Below are 15,948 nucleotides of genomic sequence, written 5' to 3' on the forward strand. Positions count from 1 at the left end.
TGTATCAGCTTATACATATACATATATGTATGTTTATGTAATCGTGGTATCAATTTTCTTAGCTTCAATATCTTTTGTAAATTCATTGAAAAGAGCATAAAAAAATTTTGCTACATAACTCTTATAAATAATCGAAATAATGTTATTAATAAAATTTCACGTGTTGCAAGCTGCAAATTGCTATAGTTTATCCAATGATACGAAGCAGTAAACGTAGATAAAATTTGATTGTTGCGACTGCAACTATTGGCTGCCGATTAGTGAAACTCGAGTGTCAGTGCCTCGTCTCGTTAGATAGAGTATATAATAAGATGAGAATTTGAACTCAAAATTTTGCTAATAAAACTTTTACTAATATGTTTCTAACATTTTTGTAATTAAAATGACACGATATAATTTACAGCATACTTGCTTACTTATTTCAGTCGGTAAGATTTCACAAATATGTTAGTAAAAGTTTAATTTTAAAAAAGTCAAAAATAACAAAATATTTCACTTTTAAATTAGTATCTACATACATTGTCTTAACGATATCTGACATTAGATCATGTTACACCACTCGATCGTGGCGGGCCGTCAAGCTCCTCTGTGTGTCGGGGAACCTCTTCTCCGTAGTGGGGACAAGCATGAGTGTGCAATTATTCAAAGGATCTTGTTTTGTATAATTATCGAGTATTTCTCGAATTCGATAAATGGGAGCAAGATATAACGATTTTGAATCTAGGAATTACAGTTTGAAGTCCAGGAATTCATTGCACTGGTTCAAAAATTGCGCATTGTTAAAATTTGGTATTTCTTATTAAATTAATTGGCTTATTCTCCATGACCCTTTTTGTCATATGCGTTGTTTATTTTTGTTGATACTATGAACGTAACTGAATATTGTCTTATGGAGATAGAAAAGTACAAGTGATACTGGTTGGACCACGTACATAACATTTATTCAAAATGTTATTTGACAAATTGATCTATATATTGATAATAAAGCGAGATTCCGTTAGTCTGAATATAATATGTGTTTAAATAAATAAGAAATTTATCGTTTAAATGGCTATCAGGTTAAAGTAAGTTATGCAGTAGGCTAAAAGTACCAAACTTTGAAAACGCAGAACTTATGAATCAGTGGATTTCTAGATTAGAGTCTTCTCTATTCATATGAGTACTATTAAAAAATCCCAAAAAAGCATTCATAACATTTTACAACAATAAATGATCTCATATGTAAGATCGTTTAATTCGTTCAATTTAGGTTCTTGTATATGCTAATGTCAATTAAACTTAGCATTTCGCCGTATGATGTAGCACTAGTCCGGGAACAACCAGGGCCATACGCGTGAGCACTTTCATTTCCTCTCTGATTATATGTTGTCTATGGTATGTTGAGTACGCATTTCTGATTTCTGAGTGAGACGGACGCGCATGCCTGAAAATATGGAGTTCTGCTTCCGGCAAGAACAGTAAGTGGCGAGTAGAAGCTTGGGAGCGTATTGTTTGGTTATTATAAAATGACAGCGATTACAATCTCGCCGGCTGCCCAAGGAATTATTCAAGTTGTAAATGAAAGCAATTTGTGTAAAATCGAAGGGTATGTGTTCCTTTAACTGCAAAATATAAATTTATTCTTGGTAAGATGTAGGACTTTACATGGCTACTATTGATTTCTTCACAGCTTCCTCAATGACACGGCATATAGGGAAGCCATTGAAAATTCTTCAAATTATAATAGCCGACTATGCAGAGAACGACGTTTACGTATGCCTTTCCTCGATTCTCAAACAGGTATTAGTTATCATAATTTTTCTATAAAATTTGTATATCTGTTTTTCATGATATATCTATAATGTAATGATGATTCGTTCGTATCCTTAAGGCTTCCTCGCTCGAATGATCGTTAAAAATGATTTAAACATTTAAACTTTGTCGTTGAATTTGTTATTTTTTATTGAAAAAGTTTTGATATAATTGAAAGAAGAAATTTGGAGCAATTGCACTCCATAATTATTCAATTAAAAATGATAAGTATTAGTATTACAAATATACAATTATGTAGCATAGTTATTTACAGATGAAAATTGTTACTGTTGTTATTTGACTATATGAAATTACAGGTGTAGCACAGAATCACTCTGCGCTATTTATGTCTTCAAGAGAAAGACTACCTGGTTTGTTACATGGTCAAATATATACATATCCTAGTAAACGATGGAGGAAAAAACGGCGACAATATTTGATGCATTATTTACATCCAAAAAGAGGACCAAGAGGTGACACTGAAGACGGCAATGAAGGTGTAGAAACTGTAACACATGTAAATGATGATAGCAAAGATTCAGTGGCCCTTAAAGGTAATAACAATATTACATTATTAGTGAGATAAAGTTAAAAATAAATTTCATTTATTATAATGTGACGTGTAATAATTTGATGTAGATGAACATAGTAAAGATGCATGGTACTATGATGAGCAAGATATGTTGGATATGGACACGTACGAAGAACCTGATGCTGAAAGTGATTATGATTACGAGGAAAGTTATAGTAGTAAAAGGAAACGAAGGAAACCACGTGGAGGTGGCCATCATCCTGCACGAAATCACCCATCTTCTACAGATAGTCCTGGGGGCAAACGTACTAAGGTAAATTTGATTGGTGCTGCATAGTTATGCAAACATTTTATTTTATTAATTTAATTTTTTCGGTATAAGCGTGAGTTATAATCAACAGATATGAAATACACAGTCAATTTTGTATGTTTATATCCTTTGGTGCGATTGCTACCTTTAGTGTTTTTGTTTATTTATTTAATCGTTTTATTTTGTCTATTCGTTTATAGATTAATAATATATATAATTAATAATAGAAGATATACGATACACTTGCGCTACGTTACTCTCGGCAATAACACTATACATCGAACTGTCGCCGTACCGAAGAAGTTAAAAGAAAAAGAAAAATATTTAATTTATTTTCCATTTAAATTCTTAATTTAGTTTCTTTACATATGGCAGATATTAAATTTGTTATGCATATATTTTATTAAATATAGGGTGGGGGACGTGGGCGCAAAAAAACCAACTATGATGCCGTTGACACTGATAAGCCATTCGTTTGTGACCGTAAGTTTAATCACAGATACAACTACAAATGACCACTTCCTGTTACTAGTTTCATTAAAAATATAATTATTATTAGTTTTATCAGTTGTTAATTTTGAAATAAGAGAAAAGAAATGCATTGCATTAGAAGATTTGTTAATTTTATTAAATAACTATATTTTTACGATGCCTACGTATTATTTTACAAGATACGCAGAGGTTACTATATTAATATAAGATGATGATTGGAAACTCGAAATAAATTATTAAAGATTTAGTCTTGGTTGCCGCATAATTTTACATTTGGGGATGGTGATTGAACTAAGTATAATCTGATTGTGTAACGTGGGAAGGTACCCTTCTAGTCGTAAAATTAATTCCACAGTTGACTTTTAGTGCTCTTTCATTCAGTGGAATTGATCAGTACTGTATTGACTGCTGTTTTCCTTCAAGTTTATGAATTGCAGTATATTACTTAGCATATTCCAGTCCTTACTGTATAATTTCTGTTTGTATCAAAAACCTTGTACTCCATTTCTCTTTTCCTATTTGTTGAAGTATGAAGAGACATGGTATGATTCATGGATGAAAGGCAAAGATTGATTATGCACATAAAAAAGAATTGAAGTTTTTATATAGAAGAATCTACGATATATTAATCCAGGTTGTGTGAAATTTCTATGAAATAGTACATTGTATCATTCTGTACAAAGATATTACCCCCTAAAATTATACTGTAGTTTATCACGTAACTCGCGTTTCGTAAATTCACATTCATTCGAAGATTTATTAATCACGGTCACGAATCTGATAAATGCTATTCATTATATATTTGTTGTGTAATGGTTAATGCAATTTTTTTTATTTTTTTTTTTTTTTTATTTATCATAACACGTAAGATTATGTTTATGACAGTAGCGTTGAGACGAGATATCGAAATTAGCTGAAGCATAATTTTCATGAACGTGTAACGTCGCGCTTGTCCAAACCTTGAAGGAGTATAATAGTCATTACTAATTTGATCGAACTTTTTCCAGACACGAAGTCTATGAATTAACTCGAATGTGCCTGCAATCTGTTTACTTCTTGAAACCACTCCTGTTAGATTAGCAGAAAATAAATCTAAAGACATTTGGTCTCGACTAGTAAGCTTCGATCACGCAACGATAGAAGAAACCTCACGACATTCGAAATTTTTTATCTCGATCTCGTCGAGCTTACGAAATTGGCCAAATATCTTCGGACTTCTATACTACCTGCCAATAACAGAGCAAGAATGTACTGGCTCACACTGTAGCGAGCTCATTCTGTAGGAGTATACAAGCATCAAGCCTTGCATCGTATTAGTTTTGCTTCTTGGGCTGGAACTCCTTCACTGCTTGTCCACATATAGATTCGTAGGTGGATAGGGATATGTACTGGTGCGGAAGGTGTGCAAATGCTGTCCCTAACCTGTAAGCTTCTATCCTAGATTTACTTTAACCGCCTCGTTTCTTGGAATTCACCAAGAACTTTTTTATATCGTCGTACAATGATTTCATTCTTTTCTGTCTTCCATAGTTTAATCTTTTTGATGTTCATTGTTATTATAAAAGGTTTAAAAATACATTTCTAACGCGGCGGTTAAATAAGTACATCCTCCCATATCGTCCAACCAACTCGTCGACCAAGATTTCTCTTATCATGGACGTTGCATTGGATGGTTTGTGGGAAAACAGTATTTGCACTTTTGCAGTATGCAGCGCACGGTATAAAACCAGACCTGGTCTGGTCTACCATTACGGTCATTCCCACTCTACTTCCTCCGGTGATCCTGCTAAGGAACTAAGTCCCAGTCCTGCCGAAGTTGAACCTAGGAGCGTTGCAGACACCGCTGCTTCGAACCAGCCAGGTTGGAGCCAAAATCAGCTCAATTTTCTCACTTTCCTTTAAAAAAAAAAAAAAAAAAAATACCAACCCAGAAAGAAACAAAGAAACAAACGTCAACTTGTTCCTGGTCTCCTGATGTCTTTTTTTACCTGATGCCTTATGATCTTTGATCTCTGGATCCCGATTTTTGCAACTACTTACTTGTTCATATAACCCTGAACAATATTTACCTAACTTGATGGAATTAAATATAATATCTTCTTCTTGTTCTTATATTCTTCTGTTGTTTTTACTCTCTTCTTAATTACATGTATTGCAAATGCATGTATTGCAAATAACCGTAGCCGTAATTGATTTTTGTGTTTCCACTTTTTTCCATAGCGTTTTTCATGCATATGGAATCTCTCATGCACAATAATCTTTTTTCATTTTTATTATCTTTTTTCGGATAATTTACGTGTCGCGTAAATATCATACGGAGAAGAATATGCCTAAGTCAGTATGATAACGGCGATTTTTTCTTTCTTTTTAATATATATATGTGTATATATATATATATATTTGACACACACACACACACACACACACACACACACATATATATATATATATATGTACGTATACTGTTTATATGTATATCAAAAATTATGTCTGCCTTTATTGTGCTGAAAATTTTTCAGATTTCTCTTTGTTTCTTCGATATATATATTTAACTATATTATATATATTTAAGATGGGCTGATTCAAACGAAATTATAAAAAGATAAATGCAGCGATCGTTGCGAATGTTTTGCAATAGCATGCTTCTGCAATTCGCATCTTTTTCCTTCCAAAAAATGTTCTCGTATGTTGGAAGAGTAAAAACCGGAAAATAAAGAGAGGCGACGTCGTTTTAATGAAATCGGTAGTGCTCCTTGACGCGGTCATTTTTGAATGTTTGGTATGTGTGTGCGTCTTATTATTTCACCCGACGAGATAGTCGTCTCTTCCGTAATTCTCTATAGCATGCGTTCGCATTTATTAATTTCTAATCTTTAATAGTTAATATTATATAGTATAAGAGTATTTCTTTTTCTACAGTTTGTTTTAATTTTTAATTTTTCTGTTTGCTTGTTGTTTCTATTACTGCTTTACTTTCTTAGAGCGATTTTGGCTTCGAGTTTTCCTCTTGATGAGCGCCTGCAGAGCTTCAGACTAAAGAAAAAAAACCGCACGGAGATACGTTTGTCTTATATCCTTCTCTTTCTTTCTGTCTATCTCTCTACATGAGTTGCCAAAGTAGTTTGTTTTTCACGTTTGTGTAGTGCTGTTTTGTCTGATCTTTGGAACACTTTCGAATTATCCCGACTTCTTTATATAATCTTGGAATTGCTCTTTTTTGGTGATGGAATGCATATCGGATTGACATAATATGTGCACCCTGTTACGATTATTATATTTGCGTGTGTATATATACTTATGTATATGTATATATATATATATATTTATATATACACACACATATATATATTATATGTATCTATATACGTATTATTTCATTTGTTTCCTTATTGTTGTGCCAGTTTCTTTTCATTAAAACATTTGTGATGCATCGAATGATCGATTCTGGTTATTCGAAATAACAATTTTCGTCATTTGTGTGGTAAGTGATTGCCTGTCGTGAAGATTCTCTGAATTTTACAGAAACGTAAGATTATTTCACTAATCTCTTTCGCTTCAAATCTGTTCACTGTTCAAAATCACCGAGGAGTAGTTTATCCCGCCATACAGTGTCTAATTCTTTTATCCTTATATTTTTTTTTTTTAAATTACAAGTTAATTACAACGGCTAAAATTTTGTGAAAAATATTACGTTTAGCCAACTAAAATTGTACAGCTGATTCCTCGTCAAATTTCTATATTTTTTTTTTCACCTAAAAAATAGTAATTTCCACCACTCTGACAAAATATCCAAAAGTCACTGAGTATAAATAGATTCTGTTCCACAATTTCCTTATTCTGGATTGTCATAATTATTTCAGTATCGGCAATCGCTCGCCAAGCAAAGCCACGAATCCTCAATGCTTATCAAATGTGATATTGCTGTCGACCCGACATCCGACAACCGGAAGGCTTGTAACCGAATCGATTATCGCTGTTCGTCATCACAGAAATTGACTCTAAATCATTGTTTCTAAGCCAGTGTGCATGGTCATTAGCTTGAGACGCAAAGCGCAACTGGGTATGTGGTCGGTTTGTGATCAGGTGGTACACGTCGGGGTCGTCAGAATGCAACTTCGTCGAGTACTTCGAGTCCCTCTCCCGCAGCGCCGTCCGCGTCCGCTGCGGGAGCATCGGCGCAGCCACAACCGCAGTCTCAGCCGGTCCAGCCTCAGCCGCAACAGTCGCAGCAGCAACAACCGCAGCAACCGTCTCAGCAACAGCAGCCACCTCAGCAGCAGCAACAATTGCCCGCGGTACCGCCAACGGTAGCGCCAGCATCGCCTACGATACCAGCCGTGAAGGAAGAACATCTGCCGGCGGTGCCGTCGCCAGGCACAGCTGTCCCCTCGCCTTCCTCGGTGAGGACGGAAGGCCCACCAACCCCAGGGACGAACGAAAAAAAAGCTGGCAAGTCCGCGCAACCGTCCCCGTACTGCGACTTCTGTCTGGGCGATGCTAGGGAAAATAAAAAGACCGGCGGCTCCGAAGAGTTGGTCTCTTGCAGTGATTGCGGTCGCTCAGGTAAGCCAGAGGAAAAGATCAAGCGCAAGTATACGCGGAGAACGAATCACAATTAAGCCACGGTTGTCCCCTGGTCTGTTGCGTTTAAGCAACGATATCTATAGCGTTTTCCGGGAACGATAATCGTCGTGTATCGTATTCGTCGATTGAACATTCGTAGCCGGGGATGTGGCTCTTCTCGTTTTTCGATAATCAATCCCCGCGCTATCGGCTGTGTATATGGGGATGAGCATTTTGTTCGGCATGATTGGAGTATTTGCGAAAAGAATTTAAAGTTGTATATTATCCATCCTTTTCGTTGTTCGTTGAATTAAGAGTTAATTTTCGTTAGTTGAATCGAGTATTTATTGGCCTTATAGTGTTCTCTAGGTCGTTCGTATTTTTGATCCTTAACAATTTCTTAATATTTATATTTTCTTTAGTTCATATTTTCTTAAGTTTAAAAAGAATATAAAAGAATCGTTTATGTCAAATATCAATGTGATAAAAATACTAAGGAACTGTTTATAGCAAACATCGGTTTAAGGGAAATATGAAAGGATCTTATGTTAAAGATTATTTTAAAACGTTATATGTCTTTCTATTCGTTAAAACCGGATCAAGGCTAAAAAGATATTTTATGGACGTTGTGTTTTATATAGTGCTCGGCCATTCCTTTCGATGGACTTAAATGGACTTCTGTTCATCTCTTTCTGGAGAAGATATATTGAGGATAAATGTTATTGTTATGGAAGGAGCCACACCTTGGTACTCCCTCCTTTTCCAATTACCTATTTGGACCAATGTCTTCCGCAAGTATGAAATCAGTTCCGTCTACCTCTTTCCTTAACAAATTATCATATACAAAATATTTAATATTCCTTACTCCTTTACAGTCCACTTTTACGTGTCTCCTTTTTGCAGTCATCTTGTTGCCTCCTCTTCTCACGAAAATGAACAGCCAGATTAAAATTTGTCAAGTCCATCAATAGGAAGTGATACAAAGTTTAAACTTTTATCACCCCATAAAACACGGTCAACAGCGCGCGTTTTCATCTCTTGTGTCTCCTTACGATCCGCGACTTGTGTTCATACGAGGCATGAGAGCCGAGGAATTATCGCGTTTCTTCATTGTTCGTTCGATCATCCGTATTGATCATGGTCGATTAATTAACAATCGTTTGTAGTTGAACTGTTCGTTTGTTGAACTAGATTTTTGTATCCGTATCGTAAGGATCGTTTTTTCTTTTCTGTTCGTTGTAGACGAATTTCGTAGACGAATCATTGTTATTATCCATCGTCGACTCGGAGGTTATCATACCGATTCGATCGCTATTTTTCATACCGTTAAGAATAATTCGATTTGTCCGTGAGAAAATCGTAATGAAAGAAAAAAAAAAGGGAATAAAGTGCTGAAAAAAAAGTAAGAGAATAATATACTATTTTTCGGATTGAGGTTAGGTTGACAAACTAGTTGCTGTGTGACATACGTTCGGAACCATCGTTAAAACGTAGTTCATGTGCAATAATTAAGGGATATCGATTATCTGCACGGTTTTCTAGGCGGACAAAAATAAAAAGGTAGAGAGATAGAGAGAGAGAGAGAGAGAGAGAGAGAAAGAGGGAGAGAAAGAGAGAGAAAGGAATATGAATGGTTACGAGCTTTACGTACACTAGTCAAGGCACGAAAAGCAAAAACATCACTTTGTCAATGGTGCAACTTGTCGCATCTGAGTAATAGGAATTTTCCGCGAAATTCCTTTACTGCACGGATCAACTGTGATTTATTGTGTAATTCAATGATTAGTTTTTAAGGGATAAAAAAATTTTTACGGAGGAAAGAGGGACAAAAAGAGAAATGATAAACAAATAGAAAATGAGGAAGGTTAACTATGTACAAAAATCAATTGAAGTTGAAAATACATGAATCTCGCTCTGGATATTTAAGAAGAAAAGAAAGAAATGCGAATGAACAAAAAAAGATTGAGAAAGAGAGAAAGATAAATCATCGATAAGATTAATCGTACAATTTACGCGAAAATTTTTGATGAGAAGAGAGAAAAAAGATTGTAGATCGCGAAATCGACGTATTTGAAAGTTTTTTAAAGAAACAAAGAAAACAAAAAGAAAAAGGAACAAAACAGAAGAAAAAAATAACAAAATTCCTGTTGCACAGTATCACTAGAGCACATATTGAAGAAGATATGTTTGTGTTCTCTGTTTGACTACAGTGTAATCGTGTGGTTTTTTTTTATCGTTGTTTCGTTCAAAAATCAAAAAATAAAAAAAGGATCAATAAGAGAACGAAGCTTGCCGCGAGAATTGTTCGTTCCATATGATCGCGAAGTTTTAAGAGAGCTTAAAGAACAAAACGATACGATATACAATATACATATATTATATATATATATACTTTATATTATTGATATTATCCAGCACAGTCGTGAATCGTTTAACGAGAGCAACAATATTTATATATAGTAAGACGAAACAAAAGAAATAACAGGATCGACCATGTTTTTTCGATACTTCTACACTTTTTCAAATTTGTAAATATCCTTTTTTATTTTACGTTTTTTCGAGTGTTTCTATTTACAGAATATATTACCATAGAATACCACACCATAAGAGCGCAGCACATATAACGCTAGTAAACAAGTACAGTCGTTCGAAATACTCAATTAAAAAAGTCACAAAAAGAATATTCATTTTTGCGATTCGACCATGATTAATTATCATATTATTTTCTTTTTTAATATCTTTGCTACCGATACGTTGAATTTTTCTTGGAAAGTACAATAAAGAGGAACGTTGATTTTTCGTACGAACGTAGCAATATTTAGTAAACAGTTGTGTCAATAAATTCACAATTGATTATCCGCCACTTTTTAATGCAATAATCATGGATGGCATGCGTTTTAAATAATCGATTTACACCATTTTCGAGAATCGTTAAATTAAAAAAAAATAATTTCTTAATTTTCAATTTCACTTTTTTTTCGCGTAAACATTCCACATATTTATAAATCTGCTGCTCTTAAAACCTTCCGTTTCGTTCTGGGCATTAATCGTTTCCGTCTCACGTTGCAAATGTAATACATAATATAGTAATCGCCTTTTTACCATTCGTAATCGTCATCAAATGACGAGTATATTTATTGCATACATAGAGGGAGAAAGGACAAGTGAAGCGACGACATATGCAAGCGAAACATGCGTATATAGAGTGAGAGAGAGAGAGAAAGGTTGTAAAAACTAACGATAATTCTTTCTTTTCTTTCCAAACGAATTTCTCCAGTCTTTAGGCAGGATTTCGACCATAAGTCGTGTTTTAACGATATGAAAAAAAAAATGAAGAAAAAAGAGATAAAGATATATCACGTAATCTTAGAAACTCGATAATAGCTTAGTTTTATACAAGCTTTGATATTCGTACAAGAAAATATCGTTCGAACGCTAGAATTAACGAGAAGAAAAGAATACAAGAAAGGAGGAAAGAAAAAGAAAAAAAACAGAAAAAATTCGTCATTTTATTGTTTGTACAATATTCCACGAGTTTCTCTCGTCGTAGCGGAGAGGTCGTCGCCGTCACCATTCGTATTTAATTAATCAACTCTCCACTCACCACTCCCGAATGGTACTGCAATCCGCGCGTTCGTTTTCCATTATTAGTAGCTGGTTTCCAACGCTAACGTTATATCATTATCATAGATTTACGAATAACCGATGCAAGCGAGTTGTAACGTACGTACGTGTACTCGACATTTTCCCTTGTTATCACCTTTACATCCGACGTGTAAACAAGCGCAGTGGGTAGATGGTTAATTTCTACGGTGCGTCTGATTAACCGACCGGAATTGCACAGCGCAGAGACACACGCAGAGGAATTACCTAGGGTTTATATCGTCTTTAAGTGTTACACGCAAGTTCTTTTGTGTCTTTCTGCTGAAAAACGTCGTCGACGCCAGTTTCTCGAGTCTTACCAAAAAAAAAAAAAAAATGGGAGAAAAGAAATGAAAAAAAAAATAAGTGAAGATAGGAATAAAATAGTGGAAAGAAGAATATATATAGAGAGAGAGGGAAAAAAAGAGCGAGGGAAGATGAGATGTGTTTAACCCCTTACCTTACGATTTAAATTCCAGTAGTGCGTGCCATAAACAACAATAAGGTCGGTCACACGTCAAGCCATTTCATGGTTTGGCTGAGCGTTCGAACCTGTGCAAATCGCACATGGTTTTTGATTATGTAGATGCATGTGTAAGGTACAACTAATTTTATTTTGCAAGATGTTTGATGAATAATCACTACCAATTGATCATTTAACAAGAAAGATTGATTATCTTGAAGTGAATAATAAATCAATAACATCGAGGTACCACGTCTCTCACACGTGTTGTTTATGTTTGGCCCGATCGACGTTCCACGTCTCTCATACGATATTGTAGGTTAAGGGGTTAATAACACGAGATCCTTTAGGTTTACTTTATAACTTAGTAGCGCTCGTGCGTCGAGAGAGAAATAAATCTGAAGGTGAATCACTATCGTATCTTGATGAATCCTTCTGTTTATCGTATTAAGAGAGACTCACACACCTAGTATAAGAGAGAGGATGAAAGATTAAAAAAAAAAAGTAATTACGAGTATGAAAGCATGCAGAGATAGTTCCTCCTTGTTATATAAAAGAAAAAAAAAGATCGAAGACTTGTTATTAGGCAATTTTAATTAAGCAATACCCATGAGGCTTACAAATCTAGTATTTAAGTAACGCTAGTTATATATAAATATATATATTATATATATATTATATATATCAAATGTGATACGTTATATGAGTTACATGTGTGCGCGTGTGTGTCTGTGTACATTTTTGGTGCGCGCGAGTGTGAGTGTACGGGTGTCAAGAAAAAAATATAACACACACACGCACACACACGCACACACACCCGCGCGCACTAAAGGAGAGAAAGCGTGAGTGAGAGAGAGAGAGAAAAAGAAACGAAAAATAGCGTGAAAGAGGTGAAAAAGAGTACGAAGATTTGAAAAAAAAGTGTGTGTAAACTAATGAGAGGAGAGAGTGTGCTGGTCCGCGACGTTTATATTGTGCTGCGCAAGAAAGAACGTGAACTATTCCAAGGTACGCACCGCTATTACTTACCACCTTACTATTCCAAATAAAATAACAATATGTTCAAGAGGCAACATCAAAAAAAAAAAAAAATAAAAAAATAAAAAAAAGAATACAATCGCAGATATCATGAAATAAAACATTCTGTGCGGAAACATAACAGAACGTATCATTATTCCGGACGTTTTTAGTGCTGAGGAAGGGTGAAAGTCATGATTCTTTGTGATAAATCATAGAAATCTTATCGCACGCGTTTCTTGAGCAATCGAAAAAAAAAGAATGTAACTATCGAACTTAATTTGGAATTTCGACAAAATGCTTCCGTTCGAGTTCTTAAATGAACGTTTATCTTTCTGAATATGGAGTAAAAAGATATTAGAAACGAGATGATAGCTTGGAGTTCACTGTTCTTCGGCACAAGATAAATGTCCTAGCACCTTTCTACTCGTCCAAAAGCTATCCTGTTCCGTCCCAAATGCGTGTTCCATGACCTAGTTTACGTTCTTGTTATAGGGCATCCGACTTGTTTGCAATTCACAGCGAACATGATCGTTTCTGTTCGCAAGTACAGGTGGCAGTGTATCGAATGCAAATGCTGTTCCATTTGTGGTACTTCTGACAACGATGTGAGTATTCATTACCATTTTTCGGGTTTCCCTTACGCTTTACGTGACCGAGACAAAGAACTATCCACGTGCAGCTACTTCAACTATTTTGATTTTCCTCCTTTGTCACGAAAGGACAATGTTGTTCGAATACCCTTTATTCTTTATATATGTTAACGTTATCTTCGTTTAAACCTTACTTTGTCGATTATTTTACGTTGATTCTTTTGTTGCTATTAATACGTTAACTATCATTGTATGATCATCAGAGAAAAAATATGTTTATTTTTCTAGAATGACTAAAATAATATGAATTTACTTATCGATTAAATAAATTTAAAATAGTTTATTGATATTGTAATATGAAAAATTTATTCAAGAATTAATTATTTGTATTACAAGATAGTATTTTATAAAATTAATATTATAGTATATCATATTGAAACATTTTAATCTATCAAAACCATTGAAACAAAACGGATCAGTCACCGCATGATTAGGTATCTCTTATAATTATTTTTTATTTGAAAAAATTATTGGTTCTAAATCAAAATAGTTTGAGGAAGATGTACGGAAATACATTGACGATTCTAAATCTTATCAAATTGTTTGAACTATTACAACGCGTTACTAATATCTTTTATCGAGAAAAAAAGAAAAGATAAAGTTTGTGATTATCGAAAATTAACAATGGATCAGACTACATCTGAATAAGTGAATACCGTAGTAGGGTAATCGTAAAGAGGAAGAGATAGTAAACTGTATAAAGCAACGATCGCGAATCACTACACCCAGTTAGTTAGGCATCGTTGGAAGCTAATTAATTGTTTCGCGAACCAAACTAGGATCAACTGCTGTTCTGTGACGACTGTGATCGTGGATACCATATGTATTGTCTGTCTCCACCTCTTGCGTCTCCTCCCGAGGGCTCCTGGTCTTGCCGTCTGTGCATAGCAGAGTTTCATCGCCGTGATTAAGAATCTTTTGTCTCGTAAATAAGTGACGGATTTTATCTATTTGCTGTGGTGCAGTGGCCGTTCTCGAATTAGGAGAGTATTCTATAAGCTCACTCTTCTTTCTAGTATTACGATAAACGCAAATGTACTTTCAAGTGAACTCTTCTTTCCTTTGTAAGAGGGACTATTAATTAACAACGTTGACAGCATTAACTATTCCGCTTTTTTTTTGTTTTTCTTTTCGATTTAAGTTTCTATTGAATAAGATGAAATATCGCAAAGTATACGTAATGTATGAATGCTACGTTATATTATCTCAGGCACTGGTGATCTCAGAAAATGAAAAGTATCATAATTATATATTTATATTCCCTAACGAACTAGCGTTTATCAGTAGATGTACGAAGGTATAAGATCAAAGGGCTGTCTTAATGTTTCTATCGAGAACAGATGAATAGCCGCTTTAAGCTTGCCATTGACGTTAATGGGTTTAATGGGCATAACCTTAATGGTCAAGGACTTCGGCATCAGATTGTCGTTAAACATCGTTGCGTTTTTCATTGAAATAAGTTGGTTCGACAATTGCGAACGCCGATAAATACTCTCCTAGTTCTCCTGGCCAATATATTTTTAGCCATTGACATTCGAAGTTCGGTTGCTTTTAGGATTTTAAAAATCTGCTTACACTTTAAACGACTTTTGGAGATCTCAAGTTTTCATAATATCTTTAGCTCCTTGCTATTAACTTGGTCCAATCCAAGGTGAATGAAAGAAGCAAACGTAAGGAAAAAAAAGATTGATATTCTAGGAAGAACATGATATTAATAGCATCTGTTACATAAATAGTGATAAATAGAACACTATCTGTTTATCTGTATGTATCATGATATTAAAGCTTTTACACTTAATGACACAGCCATTAGTAACAGTATAGCTATGACATACAAACTCACAGTACAGCAGAAAATTATATTCTATATGCCCTTTATTGTTAGCTCAGTATTTTTATATTTTATATATTGAATGTACTTAATTTAAGATACCATGGTGATATTTGGTACTCATTGTTGTAACTCTTCGTTTCTTTTTTATTCGAGTAATTTTAAGGTCGCTTAACGACGTGAATTTGTGTGTATTAGATGTCATGGAAATGAGTATATAAAGATTTTTGAGTTTGAACCAATCAATGGTTAACTTACATTTTATATTGCTTATTTTTAACAAACTGTATGCAAATTTCAATAAACATTAGTATACAACTGAACCACTAACTTTAGACAGTCTTATTGTGTGCCATGAATATTTTCTGAGTGCAGGAACATAATACATAATGATAGAACTTCTTTGGGTGCTATATTTCAGGGATTAGGTCCCTTTTGAACATTTTAGGATAACTTTATAAGATTGAAAGTCATGTCTTTGACCAAGGAAAATTATATTCTATAATTATAATGAATAATACATATATATATATATATTTGCGAAAGTGTAATGTAAGATATTCATAAGTAACAAACAATACTCAAAACAAATATAAGTTTTTTTATAAAAACAGGATTTATATATATAAATCTATGATTATGTGTACTCATTTT

At 34.3% G+C, this 15,948-nt stretch overlaps 1 protein-coding gene across 4 annotated transcripts; it reads left to right on the forward strand.

Annotated features, from left to right (window-relative positions):
• The first annotated feature begins 513 nt into the window (after positions 1-513).
• Positions 514-15,617, forward strand: LOC100646981 (zinc finger protein DPF3). Of its 4 annotated transcripts, XM_020864165.2 has the most exons (10): positions 1,317-1,333; positions 1,406-1,585; positions 1,670-1,782; positions 2,109-2,345; positions 2,431-2,636; positions 3,047-3,116; positions 4,831-4,986; positions 7,209-7,688; positions 13,306-13,418; positions 14,243-15,617. In XM_020864165.2, the coding sequence occupies exons 2-10, from the start codon at positions 1,506-1,508 to the stop codon at positions 14,372-14,374; spliced, it is 1,587 nt and encodes a 528-aa protein (XP_020719824.1). In that variant the 5' UTR covers positions 1,317-1,333; positions 1,406-1,505; the 3' UTR covers positions 14,375-15,617. The 4 variants fall into 4 exon arrangements, with proteins under 4 accessions (XP_048264001.1, XP_012166266.1, XP_003397154.1 ...); XM_048408044.1 differs by having other exon boundaries at positions 514-1,585; XM_003397106.4 differs by having other exon boundaries at positions 521-1,585; positions 1,670-1,779.
• The last annotated feature ends 331 nt before the right edge of the window (positions 15,618-15,948 follow it).

Source organism: Bombus terrestris, chromosome 8, assembly GCF_910591885.1.
Source record: "Bombus terrestris chromosome 8, iyBomTerr1.2, whole genome shotgun sequence".
NCBI lineage: Eukaryota > Metazoa > Arthropoda > Insecta > Hymenoptera > Apidae > Bombus > Bombus terrestris.

Excerpts from the sequence above, each read along its gene's own strand:
- LOC100646981 (XM_048408044.1), top strand. The coding sequence starts at position 1,506 with ATGACAGCGATTACAATCTCGCCGGCTGCCCAAGGAATTATTCAAGTT. Across the intron at positions 1,783-2,108 it reads CCTCGATTCTCAAACAGGTA|GTGTAGCACAGAATCACTCT; the intron begins TTAGTTATCATA and ends ATGAAATTACAG. Across the intron at positions 2,637-3,046 it reads CTGGGGGCAAACGTACTAAG|GGTGGGGGACGTGGGCGCAA; the intron begins GTAAATTTGATT and ends TATTAAATATAG.